Source organism: Aulonocara sp. 'chitande type north' Nkhata Bay, linkage group LG3, assembly GCF_057382095.1.
Source record: "Aulonocara sp. 'chitande type north' Nkhata Bay isolate Kocher_YH1m ecotype deep benthic linkage group LG3, A_spYH_male_GT1.1, whole genome shotgun sequence".
NCBI lineage: Eukaryota > Metazoa > Chordata > Actinopteri > Cichliformes > Cichlidae > Aulonocara > Aulonocara sp. 'chitande type north' Nkhata Bay.
In genome coordinates this window covers 1,376,049-1,390,620 of record NC_141346.1, presented here as the reverse complement: position 1 = coordinate 1,390,620, position 14,572 = coordinate 1,376,049, and the positions used below count along the sequence as shown (strand labels likewise).

The 14,572-nt window shown below is 45.5% G+C and overlaps 1 protein-coding gene across 3 annotated transcripts in view; it reads left to right on the top strand.

Annotated features, from left to right (window-relative positions):
* The window catches only part of dlg4b (discs, large homolog 4b (Drosophila)), a 50,819-nt gene that overhangs the window by 7,011 nt on the left and 29,236 nt on the right, over window positions 1-14,572 (top strand). The window contains exons 3-5 of one of the 3 annotated variants that reach the window (XM_086267217.1): window positions 1,200-1,319; window positions 5,373-5,443; window positions 14,189-14,314. In XM_086267217.1, coding sequence (XP_086123343.1) covers window positions 1,200-1,319; window positions 5,373-5,443; window positions 14,189-14,314 — 317 coding nt within the window. Of the gene's footprint in view, window positions 1-1,199; window positions 1,320-5,372; window positions 5,444-5,797; window positions 5,978-14,188; window positions 14,315-14,572 lie in introns of those variants that run through there. The other 2 variants (XM_086267223.1, XM_086267230.1) reach the window with 2 other exon arrangements.

Genomic DNA, 14,572 nt, shown 5'->3' with positions numbered 1-14,572 from the left:
CTGAGTCTCTTACACTTTTCTTTATGCTGTATATTTTCACGTCTCTGGAATAGTTGGCAGTTAGATAGTCAGCTGGGAAACTTTGTGTTAACTCATGGAGCTGAGGATATCGTGGATATGCTGACCTCACTGCGTGGTGTACAGAGCGAGGTCAGCATGATTAATATTCACAATAAAAATATTAGCCGAACATCATGAAGTCTGTATGTGTTTCATAGTGTGGAACAACCTTTGTACAGTTAAAGCCAGCAGTTACTACATGACGGAAACACCAACGTTATCTCTTTTATGTGTTTATACACAGGTCACGCTGATTACTGAACAAAAACCCAAAGATCAGATGTTAAACAGATTTATTTGCTCTCTCTCCTCCTTAAACATGTTTTTAATGTTAGTTATAATTCAGACTGAAACACGTAGGACACATAAGAACATCAGGAAATAAAACACCGATAAATATAACCTCAGTAAAAGAAGTCAGCGGGGGTTACTACAGCTGTGTACCGGGGCCTGCGCTTTGTCGGTGGGATTGCTTGCGAGGCGAGCGGGTCTATCCCACGCTTTGCTGTGAGACTGGGCAGACATCTCCGAAATCATCGAAGCACTTTTGCAAAGAGGCTGTATCTTGACAAACCGACCAGACACATGAAGATTAAACCACTACATTCTCGGCTAAAAAAATATTAAAACGGTATTTGGTGACACACAAACAGGGTTTTTCAAAGCTCAGTTCTGTTAGCTTCCACATGCCGGTTGTTGTGTGCTAGAAACAATGGCCACCAGGCCAAAGCAATGGTTTTGACTCGATCAGCGTTAACCCCGCCCCCTGAGTTTGATGGGTGAGGCTGACAGATAAAATTATTTCATGATGAGAGCCAGGCGTCAGGACTGCCAAAATGAAATAAATAAATATATCATTAAATAATTAATTACATGTGTCAATAATTAATGAAATGTGTCAATAATTAATTAAAATGTGAAATACATAAATAATTAATTAAATGTGTCAATAATTAATTAAATGTGTCATAACTATTTATTTAATTAATTAATTCCAATTTTAATTAATTATTTAATGGTGTATTTAATTAATTGATTATGGCAGTCCTGGCGTTCCATATACATGACTCACAACAGGGTTTGGACCACAGTAGAGTCCAGTAGAGTCCAGTAAAGCGTGTGCTGTGCTGTCTCCTCAGATACTGAGCGCGCTCTGCAGGTGATGGAGGCCTGTCAGGCTGGAGCTGCTGACGGGGTCAAAGGTCGAGCAGAGAAGCTGCTCAACATCTTCCAGAGTGACCTGTTCCAGGCCCTGCTGGGTAACAACACACACACACTGTCACAGTAACACACAGGAACACACACACACACACAAACACACACACACACAGGAACACACACACAAACACACAAACACAGGAACACACACACACACACACACACACACACACAGGAACACAGAGTAATACACACACATTCTCGTTCAGCTATCTTAGTGAGGACTTTCATTGACATAATGGTTTCCCTAGCCCAGGGGTCGGCAGCCTGCGGCTCCGGAGCAGGATGCGGCTCTTTAGTCCTTACACTGCAGCTCCGCGCGGTTTGGGAAAATAAATTAAAGTATTTAGCTGAAGTGTAATTTGTTTATGTCAGTTCTTTTTTAACTTGCAGCTCTAAATTGTTAGATTATTGTGATATTGAAATATAAAAATACAATTATATCTTATTATTTTTTTCATCGCTCAAAATAAGCGTCACATCGCAGAAGCCGGTGTAGCCGCCGAAACGCCTGCATTTATGGAGACTTTCAGCCCCAGGTAGGCCAGTTATGGATCTTCTGATCCACATTATGTCAGCAGCTCCACCGTGAACTGTGTTAAAGCAAACACGCTCACGCCTCACAGACGGCAGCTTACAGTCCTGTAGAGATAAAGTGACTTCACTGTGCGCAGAGCTTCAGGACCATAAGTCTTATTGTAAACATACCACAGCAGACCCGACGATGTTTGCATGAACACGCTTTTCAGCATCTCTTTATTGACCACTTTACACACACGGTTGCTGTGCGCACACAGCCGGCTGTAGCTTTGCAGCGCACAGCCCGACACACACCAACAACAGCACAGACTTTAAGGCAGCGAGGCGTGATTGCGGGTGCCGCTCAGGTGCGGCCGCCTCCCCTGCAGCGGCGCTGCAGACCACGCCCGCCACACACAGTAACCAGGTAAAATACATACTTAGGCAGAATTTTGCAAACATCTATTTTTTAGCAGCATCGAGCTTTTTTCCAATTATTTTTTTTAAAGTCAGGTCAAGGCTCCAAAAGCCCAAAGGAGATATGAGGGCGGCTCACAGCAGTTTCTGTTTGCTGGATCATTCTAGTTCAGCTGCGTGTCTTTGCTTTTGTTATACTTCTTTAGGAGTTCAAAATGTGTTGATTACATAAATCAAATGTAATTTTCTCTGCAGCACTTCATGGATTTCATAAGCAACACACTGTAGTTGCTCTGTGGATTCTTTTAAAAAGCAGTTAAAAACTCTTCTGCTCAAACAAGCCTTGTGTTGATCTACGTATTTTATATTCTTTACATTATTTGATCTTTTACATTGTGTATAATGTCTGTTGATTGTTGTCATGGTCCTGGGTCTGTTGACCCAGCCTTTTAAGTTTGAGTTCATTTGGTTATTAGACTCCTTGTGTTTTCTTCCCCTGCATTAAGGTCCCCTCACCCTTCGTGTTTCATGTTATCAAGTTTGCATTATCATGTCTGTCTCATGTTTCCTGTTTTATTTTGAAGGAGTCGTGTGTTCTTTGTTCATTGTATTTAGTTTCACTTCCCTTGTCCCTTCATTAGGCTCATGTCAGTCAGCTGTTCCTCCGTGTGTTCCCACTCCCCCTAATCACCTGCTGTGTATTTAAGTCCTGTGTTTTCAGTGTGTGATTGTCAGGTCGTCTGTTGTCCACGCCATGTTTCCAAGTTCCTTGTCTAGGTGTGTCTTATTGTCTGTTTAGGTTTGTGTTCATTTTGCTTCAGGTTGCCTTGCCCTTTGTTTGTACCTTTTCTACCAGCCATATTAAACGGCTCGCTTTTTGTTAACATTCAAGTTTTCTTCCTGTTCCTTGGAGTCTGCATGTTGGGTCCTTTTGTCAACCCCTACAGTCTGCCCTCGCCAGACTGTGACAGATTGTATTGTTTATTTTAATATTTGTGTACAGCGCTTTGTGACTGCCTGTCTGTGAAAAGCCTGACCCTAAACCTAACCGTAACCTAATTGTAACCTTGACACTAAAACCACGTTTTGAGCCTGAAAAATGCCTTTAAATGTCTTCAAACCTGCGAGGACCGTTGTGCGTGTCTCCTCACAATGCAGATTTTGGTCCTCACAAAGATAGCTAGACAGGAACACACACACACACACACACACAGATGTCACAGGTGTGACTCTCAGTGTGACCTGATGGTGGCGCTGCTTCAGGATCAGAGCAGGAGGGGGCGGGGCTTCGTCAGCTCTAAGTAAAGTGATCCTGATGATCGGCTGAGCTCATTACAGACGCTCAGAGAGGTCACATGATCACGTCAGGTGACTCAGCTGGTTACAGGTGAGGATACAGACACATCAGAGAGTTTCACCTGTAATCACCTGTTTCTGTGTCGGCCTATCAGGTTTGTGTTACTGTGTATGTATTTAACATACCAGGACTCTTTCTGCATATTTATAAATACTTTTTCTAAAATTTAACATTTTAATACTCTTGTTTCCTGACAGTTTATAATTTAAGACATATTTAACTTCTTTTAGAATGATTATTATTTAGTTATTACTTTAGATTACTGTAATGAGCTGTTCTCTCACTAAATCTGAATATTCAACGTTTGTTTCCTCACAATGAAATGTAATTATTCAGCTCTTTAGAAAACTTTCAGAGCGTGTTTCAGGCGTTTGGATTTTTCAGAAATAATTATTTTCTGTAATTTTATTCTTAGAAACATAACATCAACATAACGAGCTTGTTCTCCTATAGCGAGTCACAGATGTGTGTGTTCATTATATTTATCATTTATAATAATTGTAGAACATTTAGTTTATAATTCACTTTAAATTTGACTCCTTCATCCATATTTTTAGTTAAAATAAAACGTTTTAATGAGATTTTTCCTGATGCTTATTTCATATTTTGGGGATGTTTTCGCAGAAATATGTTCTTTGAATGTATCACTAGTTTTATTTATTTATTTATTATAATTGTGACAGTTTTTATGGTTCTCAGTCATCTGAAGGAGATTTTTTCTGATCTTTTCTAAATATTTTTGTAGAGTATTGTGATTTGAGGTTTTTAGTTGTTTTATCATGAAATCCTGTTTCATAATTAACGTGATTATTTAAAATCACAGTTATGATGCTGTTTCCATCAGACTGTGAGTCTGTGCTGTTTATAGTGCAGTGATTGGCTGAGACAGTCGGGGTTTACTGAGTCACCATTGGCTGCTGCAGGTGCGAGCTCACGTGTTCATGCAGCAGTTGTGATGAAGGTTCAGACGATGATGTTTCTGTGATGGGTTAATGGCAGAGCCGTTTTTAAAGCACTGTTTCAGTTTATGCGAGCCTGCAGGGTCTCTGAGTGATCTGATTGGCTCTATGAGGTTGCACTAACTCAGCCTGAACACTAACCAGCAGACCAGACTAATGGAAACAGAGCAGAACTTTAACTGTGGGACAGGCGGGGGTTCATGATGATGCATTCAGGTTTAATCTGATTTTAGAGTGTCAGAATACGCTGTGTGGCTGGCACACCAGGGGGCGCTGCTGCACAGGGAGCGCTGATCATGGGCCCATTTTCTTCTTCTGTTTGTTTGTTTATACTATTCTGTCCAATCACAGCCAAGAAATGCTGCTGGTTAGTTGTTCCTGTGAGCCAATCACAGCCTGTTTGTCCATCATGTCTTTTTCTCTCATAGTCTTACTTTAAAATCTGAACATTTCCATCTTTTTCCTCAAAATTCAGACGCCTCTCTGTCATTTACATGACTTTGGCTCCGTAAGTCAAAGATTTAAACTTTTTCATGTTATTAATGCTCCAACAGCACAAACTCGGTACAGAGGTTCAGTTCAGGTGAAGCTAGCGAACAGCTAGCAGCTACAGTCACTATTATCAACATCCACCTGTCAGTCAAAGAGGCCACGCCCCTAATGATGCGAACTTTAAATTATCCACAGAGACTGAAACATCTGTGTATCCAGCTGTAAACATGTTTAACATGAGGACTGACTCACTGCTGCCTCTGCTGGACACCAGAGGAACTGCACGTGACACACTCAGACGTGTGTGTGTGTGTGTGTGTGTGTGTGTGTGTGTGTGTGTGCGCGCGCAGACATCCAGGAGTTTTACGAGCTGACGGTGTGTGAGAACCAGACGACGGACCAACCACACACACCTGTACAGGTACGAATACACACACACACACACACACTCACACACCTAAAACAAAACAAACTTATAATCCACATAGAAACACCCGTTGCTGTTACTTAGCAACAGCTGCAGCAGCATTGCCGGGGCAACAGCTGCATAACACCATGGCAACAGGAGCCCAGCCCCCACCACCCCCTCCCCTCACTCTTCCTCTGTGTCTCTCACCCTCTCTCTCGCTCTCTCTTCATGTCTTCTTTCTGTCGAGTGACTCAAGGTGCGCACACACACACACACACACACACACACACCCCAGTCTTCCTCATCTTCATCTCTCGCTCTCTCCTGCACTGCTCGCTCGCCCCCTTCTCTCTCTCTCTCGCTCAGTGCTGTCAGACGGAGGATAGAGGAGCTGAGAGAGCGGGCGAGCGAGGGAGGATAGACAGAAGAACGAGGAGAGAGAGAGAGGGAGAGCGAGCATGAGTGTATGAGTGTGTGTGGAAATGTGTGTGTGTGAGTGTGTGTGTGTGTGTGGATATGGACTGCCTCTGCATTGTCACCACCAAGGTAAGAGCAGACCGCCCGCACGCATCCGCCACAACACACACACACACACACGGTTTATGAGGACACACATACATGTCCTCGTGTGTGTCCTCATGAAGCATCAAAGCCAGTGTTTTGTGTGTGTGTGTGTTTGTGTGTGTTCAGATTTCATGTTTTCATTCAACACCACTGTCTCTCGCTCTCTCGCTCTTTCTGCCCCCGTGTGTGTGTGTGTGTGTGTGTGTGTGTGTGTGTGTTAGCATAGCCACATTAGCACGTATGTTAGCTGATGCTAGCCGCAGCCAGCTGTGAGCAGGAGGGCCGTGCGCTGGATGCTGAGCACATGTGGAATCGGCGCGTCACATGTCGAGGCTCACATGTGCTTGTTGTCACGGAGACGGTCATGTTTCCCTCCAAACTGAAGCTGGGTTCAGGACGTGGTGGCGGGCTGCAACAGGTCGTGTGTTAAACTGCACTGTCACCCTGACCTGTGGCGCTCGGCGGCGCGCTCGTCACAGGAAACTGAAGGAAAGTACCGAGTGTTAGAGACACGGGACGGTTCAGGGTGATCACCTGTTGTATCACAGGATGAACCTGAGTGGCATCATTAGCGTGGAAACTTGGTCTCAGAGGTGTGCAGTAACCACACGTGTGGGTACGACTGTGACGACGAGGTCACGTCTGTGGAGGGTCCTAATAATCTTAGAGGCATCATCCAACCTCCCCAGCAGGAGATCATGTGATCGGTCGTACAGCAATGATTCACCAAGGGTGTGCAGGTGTGACAGATGTGCAGGTGTGACAGATGTGCAGGTGTGACAGATGTGCAGGTGTGACATGCGTGACAGACGTGCAGGTGTGACAGATGTGCAGGTGTGACACGTGCAGGTGTGACAGATGTGCAGGCGTGACAGATGTGCAGGCTTGACAGGCGTGCAGGTGTGACAGATGTGCAGGCGTGACAGATGTGCAGGTGTGACAGATGTGCAGGTGTGACATGCGTGACAGACGTGCAGGCTTGACAGGCGTGCAGGTGTGACAGATGTGCAGGTGTGACAGATGTGCAGGTGTGACAGACGTGCAGGTGTGACACGTGCAGGTGTGACACGTGTGCAGGTGTGACAGATGTGCAGGTGTGACAGACGTGCAGGTGTGACACGTGCAGGTGTGACAGGCGTGCAGGTGTGACAGATGTGCAGGTGTGACAGGCGTGCAGGTGTGACTGATGGCCCAGGAGCAGTCAGGAGCATTTCAGCTCAAACAGCAGCAGTTGGAGGAGAAAGAGCAGGAATGCAACAAAGCTGTGGGATGTTTTTAAATTTTCTGATCCTGAGCTGCTCCATGGTGGAGAGGATGCTGTCAGGTGGAGGAAGGAAGACCGTTAGTGGACACATATAAATATGAAGAGATGTGAATGAGCTGGTGGGAACACAGAGAACACTTGTCTCAGTCTGTGTGGATCAGAGCTGTGATTGGAGGTTCATGTCTGAGACATGTCGTGTTACAGTGCATGTCAGTCATGTCGTTACTCTGTAGTGTACCACAGTGTAATTATCATTTACTTTGTTCATCACAGAAGTGTGAAATGATGTCAGTGACAGAGTGACACAGAGCTCAGTGAGTTTTATGACTAACAGCTCTTCACACACCAGCTCTGTGATATTTTCATGCATTACAAATGCTGTCCAGACTCACCTGTGGGGAAACTCACCTGTTCTGAACACAGCCGTTCACACTGATACATAAAACACTTGATTTGACTATCTTGTTGGCTCCTGGGATGTGTTACAGAGGCTTTATCCCAGCAACAGGATACCGGCTGTAACAGGAAACACTGGGGCGGTGCTGTGGTGTCGTCCTTACAGACACATCCAGGCCGGTGCTGGTCACTGGGTTCAAGCCTAAAACACTCTGTGAGTGACAGAAAGCGTCGATGTTTGACTGCAGCTCGGAGAGGAAACCATGTCACACATGAACACGTGTTTCTGACCGTGGGCCTGAACAACCAGCAACGTGGACTGGTTTATGATCCTGGTAACACAGATCTGTGAGGGAGTCCGCCCAAACATGCAGCACAAACTGTGTCTCATCAACGTGAGAAGCCAGTGTGAGTAACGTTCGTGTTGTTGGAGCAACAGATGGAGCAAAATGTGCTTAAGGATGGAGGCCTGTAGGAGGCCATGAAGAGGAATGTAGCGTCTGGGCTGATGTTTGCTTTCTCACTCTGTTCTTTGTGTTCGTCCTCTGTAGTAACTCCTGACAGTCGTTGTTGGTTTATAATGTTGGCATCCTATTAAAGAGTATTAATCATTTTAAAGGCACATTCATCCCTCTGTGTTCTCTGATACTTCCTGTTTCCTCTCCTCCATCACTGCTGGAATATTCTTCTATTTCCTGCTCACAGAGATGGATGTGTTGGATCAGAAATAGCTTCGTCTATCTTTAGCTGCATCAGTGCTGCTAATGGACCCACACACACACACTGAGGTCTTGTGTATTCAAACAGACTCTTCTGCTGTGCTCGCTCCTGATTGGGCAGCAGTTTGTTTGAATGGACCAATCCAGTCCAGTGACATCATGTGAGAACTGGCTCAGACCGGACTGATTCCTGCAGCACGTTAAAGAGTTAAATGCTTTGCTGGTTCTTCTACACGTGTATGTTTGCATGAGCTGAACTGGTTCCAGTCTTTGAGACCATAAAGACTCTTTTTCATTAGCACCTACTCTGGAAGTTCGCCATGGTTTTCAGGGTTTTCCATTAGTGGTAGCTCCTGGTACCAGGTACGTTTTTAGTGCCCGCTATGCTGGGGTTCCAAAGTGACCTGAGGTGATCTGGAAATGTGACATCAACAGATTGCATACCACTGCAGATGGTACTCGATTGTAATGGAAAGAATTGACTGTCATAGTATGTCATGGCTCTAGAGTGCAACCCATTTGGTCGCAAATGAGACCTAATTTCTCAAAGGTGCGACTAAAAAAAATCGACCAGCCGTTTGAGCAAAAAACCCCAAAAAAGAGTCTCTGCAACTCTGAAAGTCTCTGTGTGGTCAACAATAGATACACATTTCGTCGATATCGTGATCTAAACCAATCAGACATAGTCAGGGGCGGGACCTCTCAGGTTCCCATGCACAAGTAAGATGTTCAGATGTTCAGTTTGAAGCCTCCGAGACTTTTTTTAACTCAGATTTTGTTTTTATTTAACATATCTTGAGATGTTTTAAGTTTAAATTTCAGCTCAGTGAAGCAGTTTAAGCACAAGAACTTCATCAGTACCGTATTTTTTGGACTATAAGGCGCACCTAAAATCCTTTAATTTTCTCAAAAGTGCGCCTTATGTATGAGTTCTGGTTGTGTTTACTGAGCTCGAGCTGATTTCATGTAGTACATGGCGCTCAAAAATCTATCACAAATGTTTTAGTACGACTTTGGTAACCTATGAAGCTGCACGGCTGCATAGATTGTCGGAGCATTACGGCTACCGTGGTCTGGAGCCTCGCGGAGTGATACGTACTGTGCGTCAACGCAATATTACTGTATTGTGTGTACAAGGAGCCCAAAATGGCTCCTGATAAGAGACATGCTTATGAAGCGGATTTCAAGTAAAGTCTGACTTATCTATTTGTCTCGCTTAATGCGCCTTAAAATCCAAAAAATACGGTAACTTATGTTTTTTGTAGAAATGAGCTCCAAATAAAGAACTTTGTGTTGACAAGACTGATAGGTAATCATTTACAAATCAATATTGTCTGTATGGACAGTCATGTTTAGAAAGTGAACGTGTAAAGTGTTGGGCACCGCGGTTGAAACATTTGGGTGCGCCTAACTGTGGTGCTGGTGCACCTAATAAAAAAAGTTAGGCGCACCAGTGCAACCATGGCAACAAGTTAGTCTAGAGCCCTGGATTGGGTACTACTGGAACATGCTGCTGACACATGACCTCGTGATGTCATCGTGACGTGGAAATACAGGCTTTCAGGATGATGGAGGTATTAAACTGAAGATGAACCTTTATTGTGGCGAGCTGAAAACGATGCCCATAACACAGGGAAACACGGTTTAACAAACACATTATCCTCGAGGCTTGAGCGGCTGTTTTTGTCTCCATCTCAGTGGTTTAATGAGGTTCTCTTCTGCCTCTGAAGGACTGACGATGGCTCAGGTCTGTCTGTTTTTAGAAACAGTGATCACTGCAAAGGTTTCATCCTGTCAGGTAGTTTTCACTGGAGACCACACAGCTGCAGAGCTCTGAGCGGCATCAAAATAAAGTGCTTTTCACTGGTTTTACTGGAGCTGGAGCTCACCACTGGTTCTTCTGTTACAGCCTTGATGTAGTCCAGCAGGTGCAGCTGTTGGCTGTACTCTATAACACGACTAAGGGTGTAAGTCCCCTGTTAGCAAACAGTTTCAGTCTGTTTGATTAGAAATGAATCGTATTTACCTACACATACTGTCTGCTTTCTACAGGAAACCAAGTAAATGTAGGGACTGTAAAACAAATGTTTACAGGAAACAGATCATATTTCCCCGTCTTATATCACGAGTACGCTGTAGTTTATTACAGAGCCTTTTCACATCCCTGTGTTTTATATCTGTATCTTATACTCACTATGTTCATGCACATGAAAGATGTTCTTTTCATTCCCTCCCTTTACAGATTTAAAGCACAGTAACGGTGAAAGGAAAATAAAAAGTTTCCACCGTCATCATGAGGTCACATGTGTCTGCAAATTATGACAGTAGTTTTGTTCTTGTTACAAAGACAGAGACGTCTTTATCTGTGTTCATTTAAGAATAATAGAGCATGTTTCGAGCACATTAACGACTGAATATTAAATGAAGACATAAAAAGTTGAGATCAATCCACCCCATCATACGGGACGGGGAAATGTCAGCACAATTACAACCACATCACAAACTGTCCTCAACATGAAGAAGAAGGCTTTCAGGAGCAAAGTGAAGGAGGAGATGAAAGCAGCACCTACACCTACAGGAGGAAGGTGGAGCAGAAGTTGGAGAGGAACAATATGAGGGAGGTCTGGAATGGTGTGAAAACCATCACAGGCCACAACACCAAGAAAAGCACAGTGGGGGGGACTGTGGAGAAGGCAAACGAACTCAACAACTTCTTCAACAGGTTTGACCAGCCCACAACCCCCCCACCCTCACCTTCACTACAGAGCCCTCTCCCCACCCTACCTACCTCGCTTCCCCCCCTCCCTGACACTATGACACCCCCCCCCCTCCTCCTTCTCCAACGCCTCTCTAAACAGCACGACAGCCTCCCCCCCTTCCAATCATCTGCCAGTGTCACAGTGGATCAGGTCAGGAGACAACTGAGGAAGCTTCGCCCCAGAAAGGCAGCAGGCCCAGACAAGGTGTGTCCTAGGATGCTAAAGGCGTGTGCTGCTGAACTTGGAGAGCCGCTACAACGAGTCTTCAACCTCAGTCTGCGACTGGGGAGAGTGCCCGCCCTATGGAAGACATCCTGCATCGTCCCGGTCCCCAAAAGGAACCGGCCCAATGAGCTGAATGACTTCCGACCGGTGGCACTGACGTCACATCTTATGAAGACTCTAGAGCAGCTCTTCCTCAACCTCCTCCGACCACAGGTACAACATGCCCAGGACCCACTACAGTTGCATACAAGGCGGGTGTCGGAGTGGAGGATGCCATCCTGTACCTCCTACACAGAGCCCACTCACACCTGAAGGACATCACGTCTGACACAGTGGTCAGCAGCACAGGAGCCCCACAGGGAACTGTGCTGTCCCCTCTTCTCTTCACCCTGTACACCTCTGACTTCTGCTACAACTCTGAATTATGCCATATTCAGAAGTTTGCAGATGACACGGCCATCATGGGGTGTATCTGGGATGATCAGGAAGAGGAGTACAGAAGTCTGGTGAGGAACTTTGTCGCATGGAGTCACACAAACCACCTGCAACTCAACACCTCAAAGACCAAGGAACTGGTTGTGGACTTGGGAGGTCTAGAGAAGGTCCACTGCCGGTTCAGATAGAGGGGGAGGAGGTGGAGGTGGTCAACAAGTACCTCGGGCTGTGGGTGGACAATAAACTGGACTGGTCATGCAACACAGAGCACCTGTATAAAAAAGCCCAAAGCCGACTGTACTTCCTCAGGAGGCTGAGGTCTTTTAACATCTGCAGGAAGCTCCTGAGGATGTTTTACCAGTCGGTGGTTGCTGGAGTACTTTTCTATGCTGTGGTGTGCTGGGGGAGCAGCACAGCAAAGAAGGACTCATCCAGGCTGGAGAAACTGATCAGGAGGGCTAGCTCTGTGGTCGGCATGAAGCTGGACACTCTGGTGACAGTGGCAGAGAAAAGGACACTAAAGAAACTGCTGGACATTATGAACAATGCTGGGCATCCTCTGCACACGGCCATTAACAACCAGAAGAGTCTGTTCAGTGACAGGTTGCTTCTCCCCAAGACAAGAACTAACAGACTTAAAAACTCCTTTGTCCCACACGCCATCAGACTGTTTAACTCCTCTCTGGAGGGGAGAGGGAGGGGAAACAGGGGGACAAAGGAGGGGGGAACAACTAAGCTGTAGGTGCTTTTCTACACGGTGCAATATTTGCAATATTTGTTTTTTGTTTTGTCTTTTTTCTTATATTTGACTGTGCAATAATCACTGTGCAATATACTCACTCAAATGAGCAATCCTATTTATCCATATTGTATATTCTGTATCTATATATGTGTATATATGGTGTATTTATGCTTATATCCTTACTCTCATTGCCCTTAATGTATCTGTAACGTGCAACTTCTTTCGGTGCTTTGCTACTGGAAACTGAATTTCCCGGAGGAACCCACCCGAGGGATTAATAAAGTTTCATCTAATCTAATCTAACTGCTCACGCTGTACTTACACTTCCATTTACCTGTCCAGGAGTTACACCTTCACTTATAAAGTGTCACCCAGGTGTGTCTGTACCATCAGGATCTGCAGCTTTTATTCGTACCTGTCTGGTGATTTTCAGGTGTGAATGTGGTCACATGACGTGCATGCAGTTTGTTTCCTGTTTAGTTGTGAGGAGACGGTCTGAAGGATTCCATCTGGCTTTGAGTCTTTATCTGTGTGTGTGTTGTGGCGCCTCCTGCAGGCCCGTGGGTCACCTGTCACACACAGGTGTGTAAACACAGCAGCTCGTCAGCACTTTAACCAGACGTTAAATCACCGCCGCTCACATCATCGTGTCAGCTCGCCTGAGGTCAGGGGTCACCACTTCCTGCCTTTAATTAGAGTCCTTTGAGCTTCACACACACTTCACACAGTGAGGATCAGAGATGTTAAACCCACAGACACACAGACAGGTGAGCATGGCGCCGCCGAGGCTGATGGGTAAGAGCAGGTTACAAATGCTGCGCCGCCGCTCCGTGTGTCTGTCTCCATCTTTATGAATCGAACATGGCTCCTCCCCCTCTGTTTGGTGATGTCAGCTGCCAGGCAACGGAAGCTCTCAAGGGTCTTCTTGTTACTATGGCAACCGCATCATCTTTGCCTCTCATTCTCTACTTTCCCAACAGCTACCTCGTTTCCTCGCTCTCTGCCGAATGCTTCCCTTCGCTCCTTAAACTCCTCCCTTCCTTCCCTTCCTTCCTTCCCTTCTTCCCTGACCTTCCATGCCAGACTCTGATCTGTGATCTGGAGGAGGTTAGACATGAATAATTAATGTTATTGCTATTTTGTGGATTATAGATATTTGATGTGAGGATGAGTCATTGATGTAACCCCTCATCGATGGTGACATCATGGTAATAAAGAGTTAATAAACACAAATATAATGATCTATGACAGACAACCTGTGTGATCGATGCATTGGTAAACCTGTTTAACAAGATTTTGAGGACGGTGTCAGAGCTCCTCAGGGGGTCTGGATGATCCACAGAAACCCACAGAGCTCCGTGTGGAGGCTGATGGAGCCCTGTGGGCTTTCAGGGGTTGTTGAGGAGGTTCCAGAGGGCCTCCAAGTGTTTGCGAGGCGGCCTGAGCAGATAGAAACAGGGTTAGAGGAGGTTTCAGGAGTTCGCCTGGAGTTTGGAGTTCCTCCCTGTTCCTCAGATGGACTGCAGGGAGTCCTGGTGATGTGTCGGAGCTCCCCGAGGAGGTCCAGGAACAGGGACAGTGGAGGTGTCTCAGCTGTGGGGACAGGGTCCTCATGCTAACAGCTAATGCTAACCCCGATATGTTTCACTGCAGAAGTACCGTTACCAAGACGATGAGACTCCACCTGTTGATCCCAGCCCCGGTCACATGACCCAAGGACGCAGCGTTGAGCTGAGCCACACACACCTGGACGGATACACACACCCCGCTGCAATCACAGTACGTGCACACACACACACACACTCATATGCACACTGAGTTTAGTGTGTTTTAACCATCTACTATCAGTTGTGTCAGTTTTTTTCATTGGTCAGGTTTTTTCTGACAAGCTAAAATAAATTGGTCTGCACAAATAATTCCAGATGTACAAATATGACACAAATGATAACTCATGTAAATGAATATTTAATTCATTGTTTCTGGTTTTGTGTCAGTGTGGATGCAGTTCTTCATCTGACCAACAGGGGGCAGCAGCAC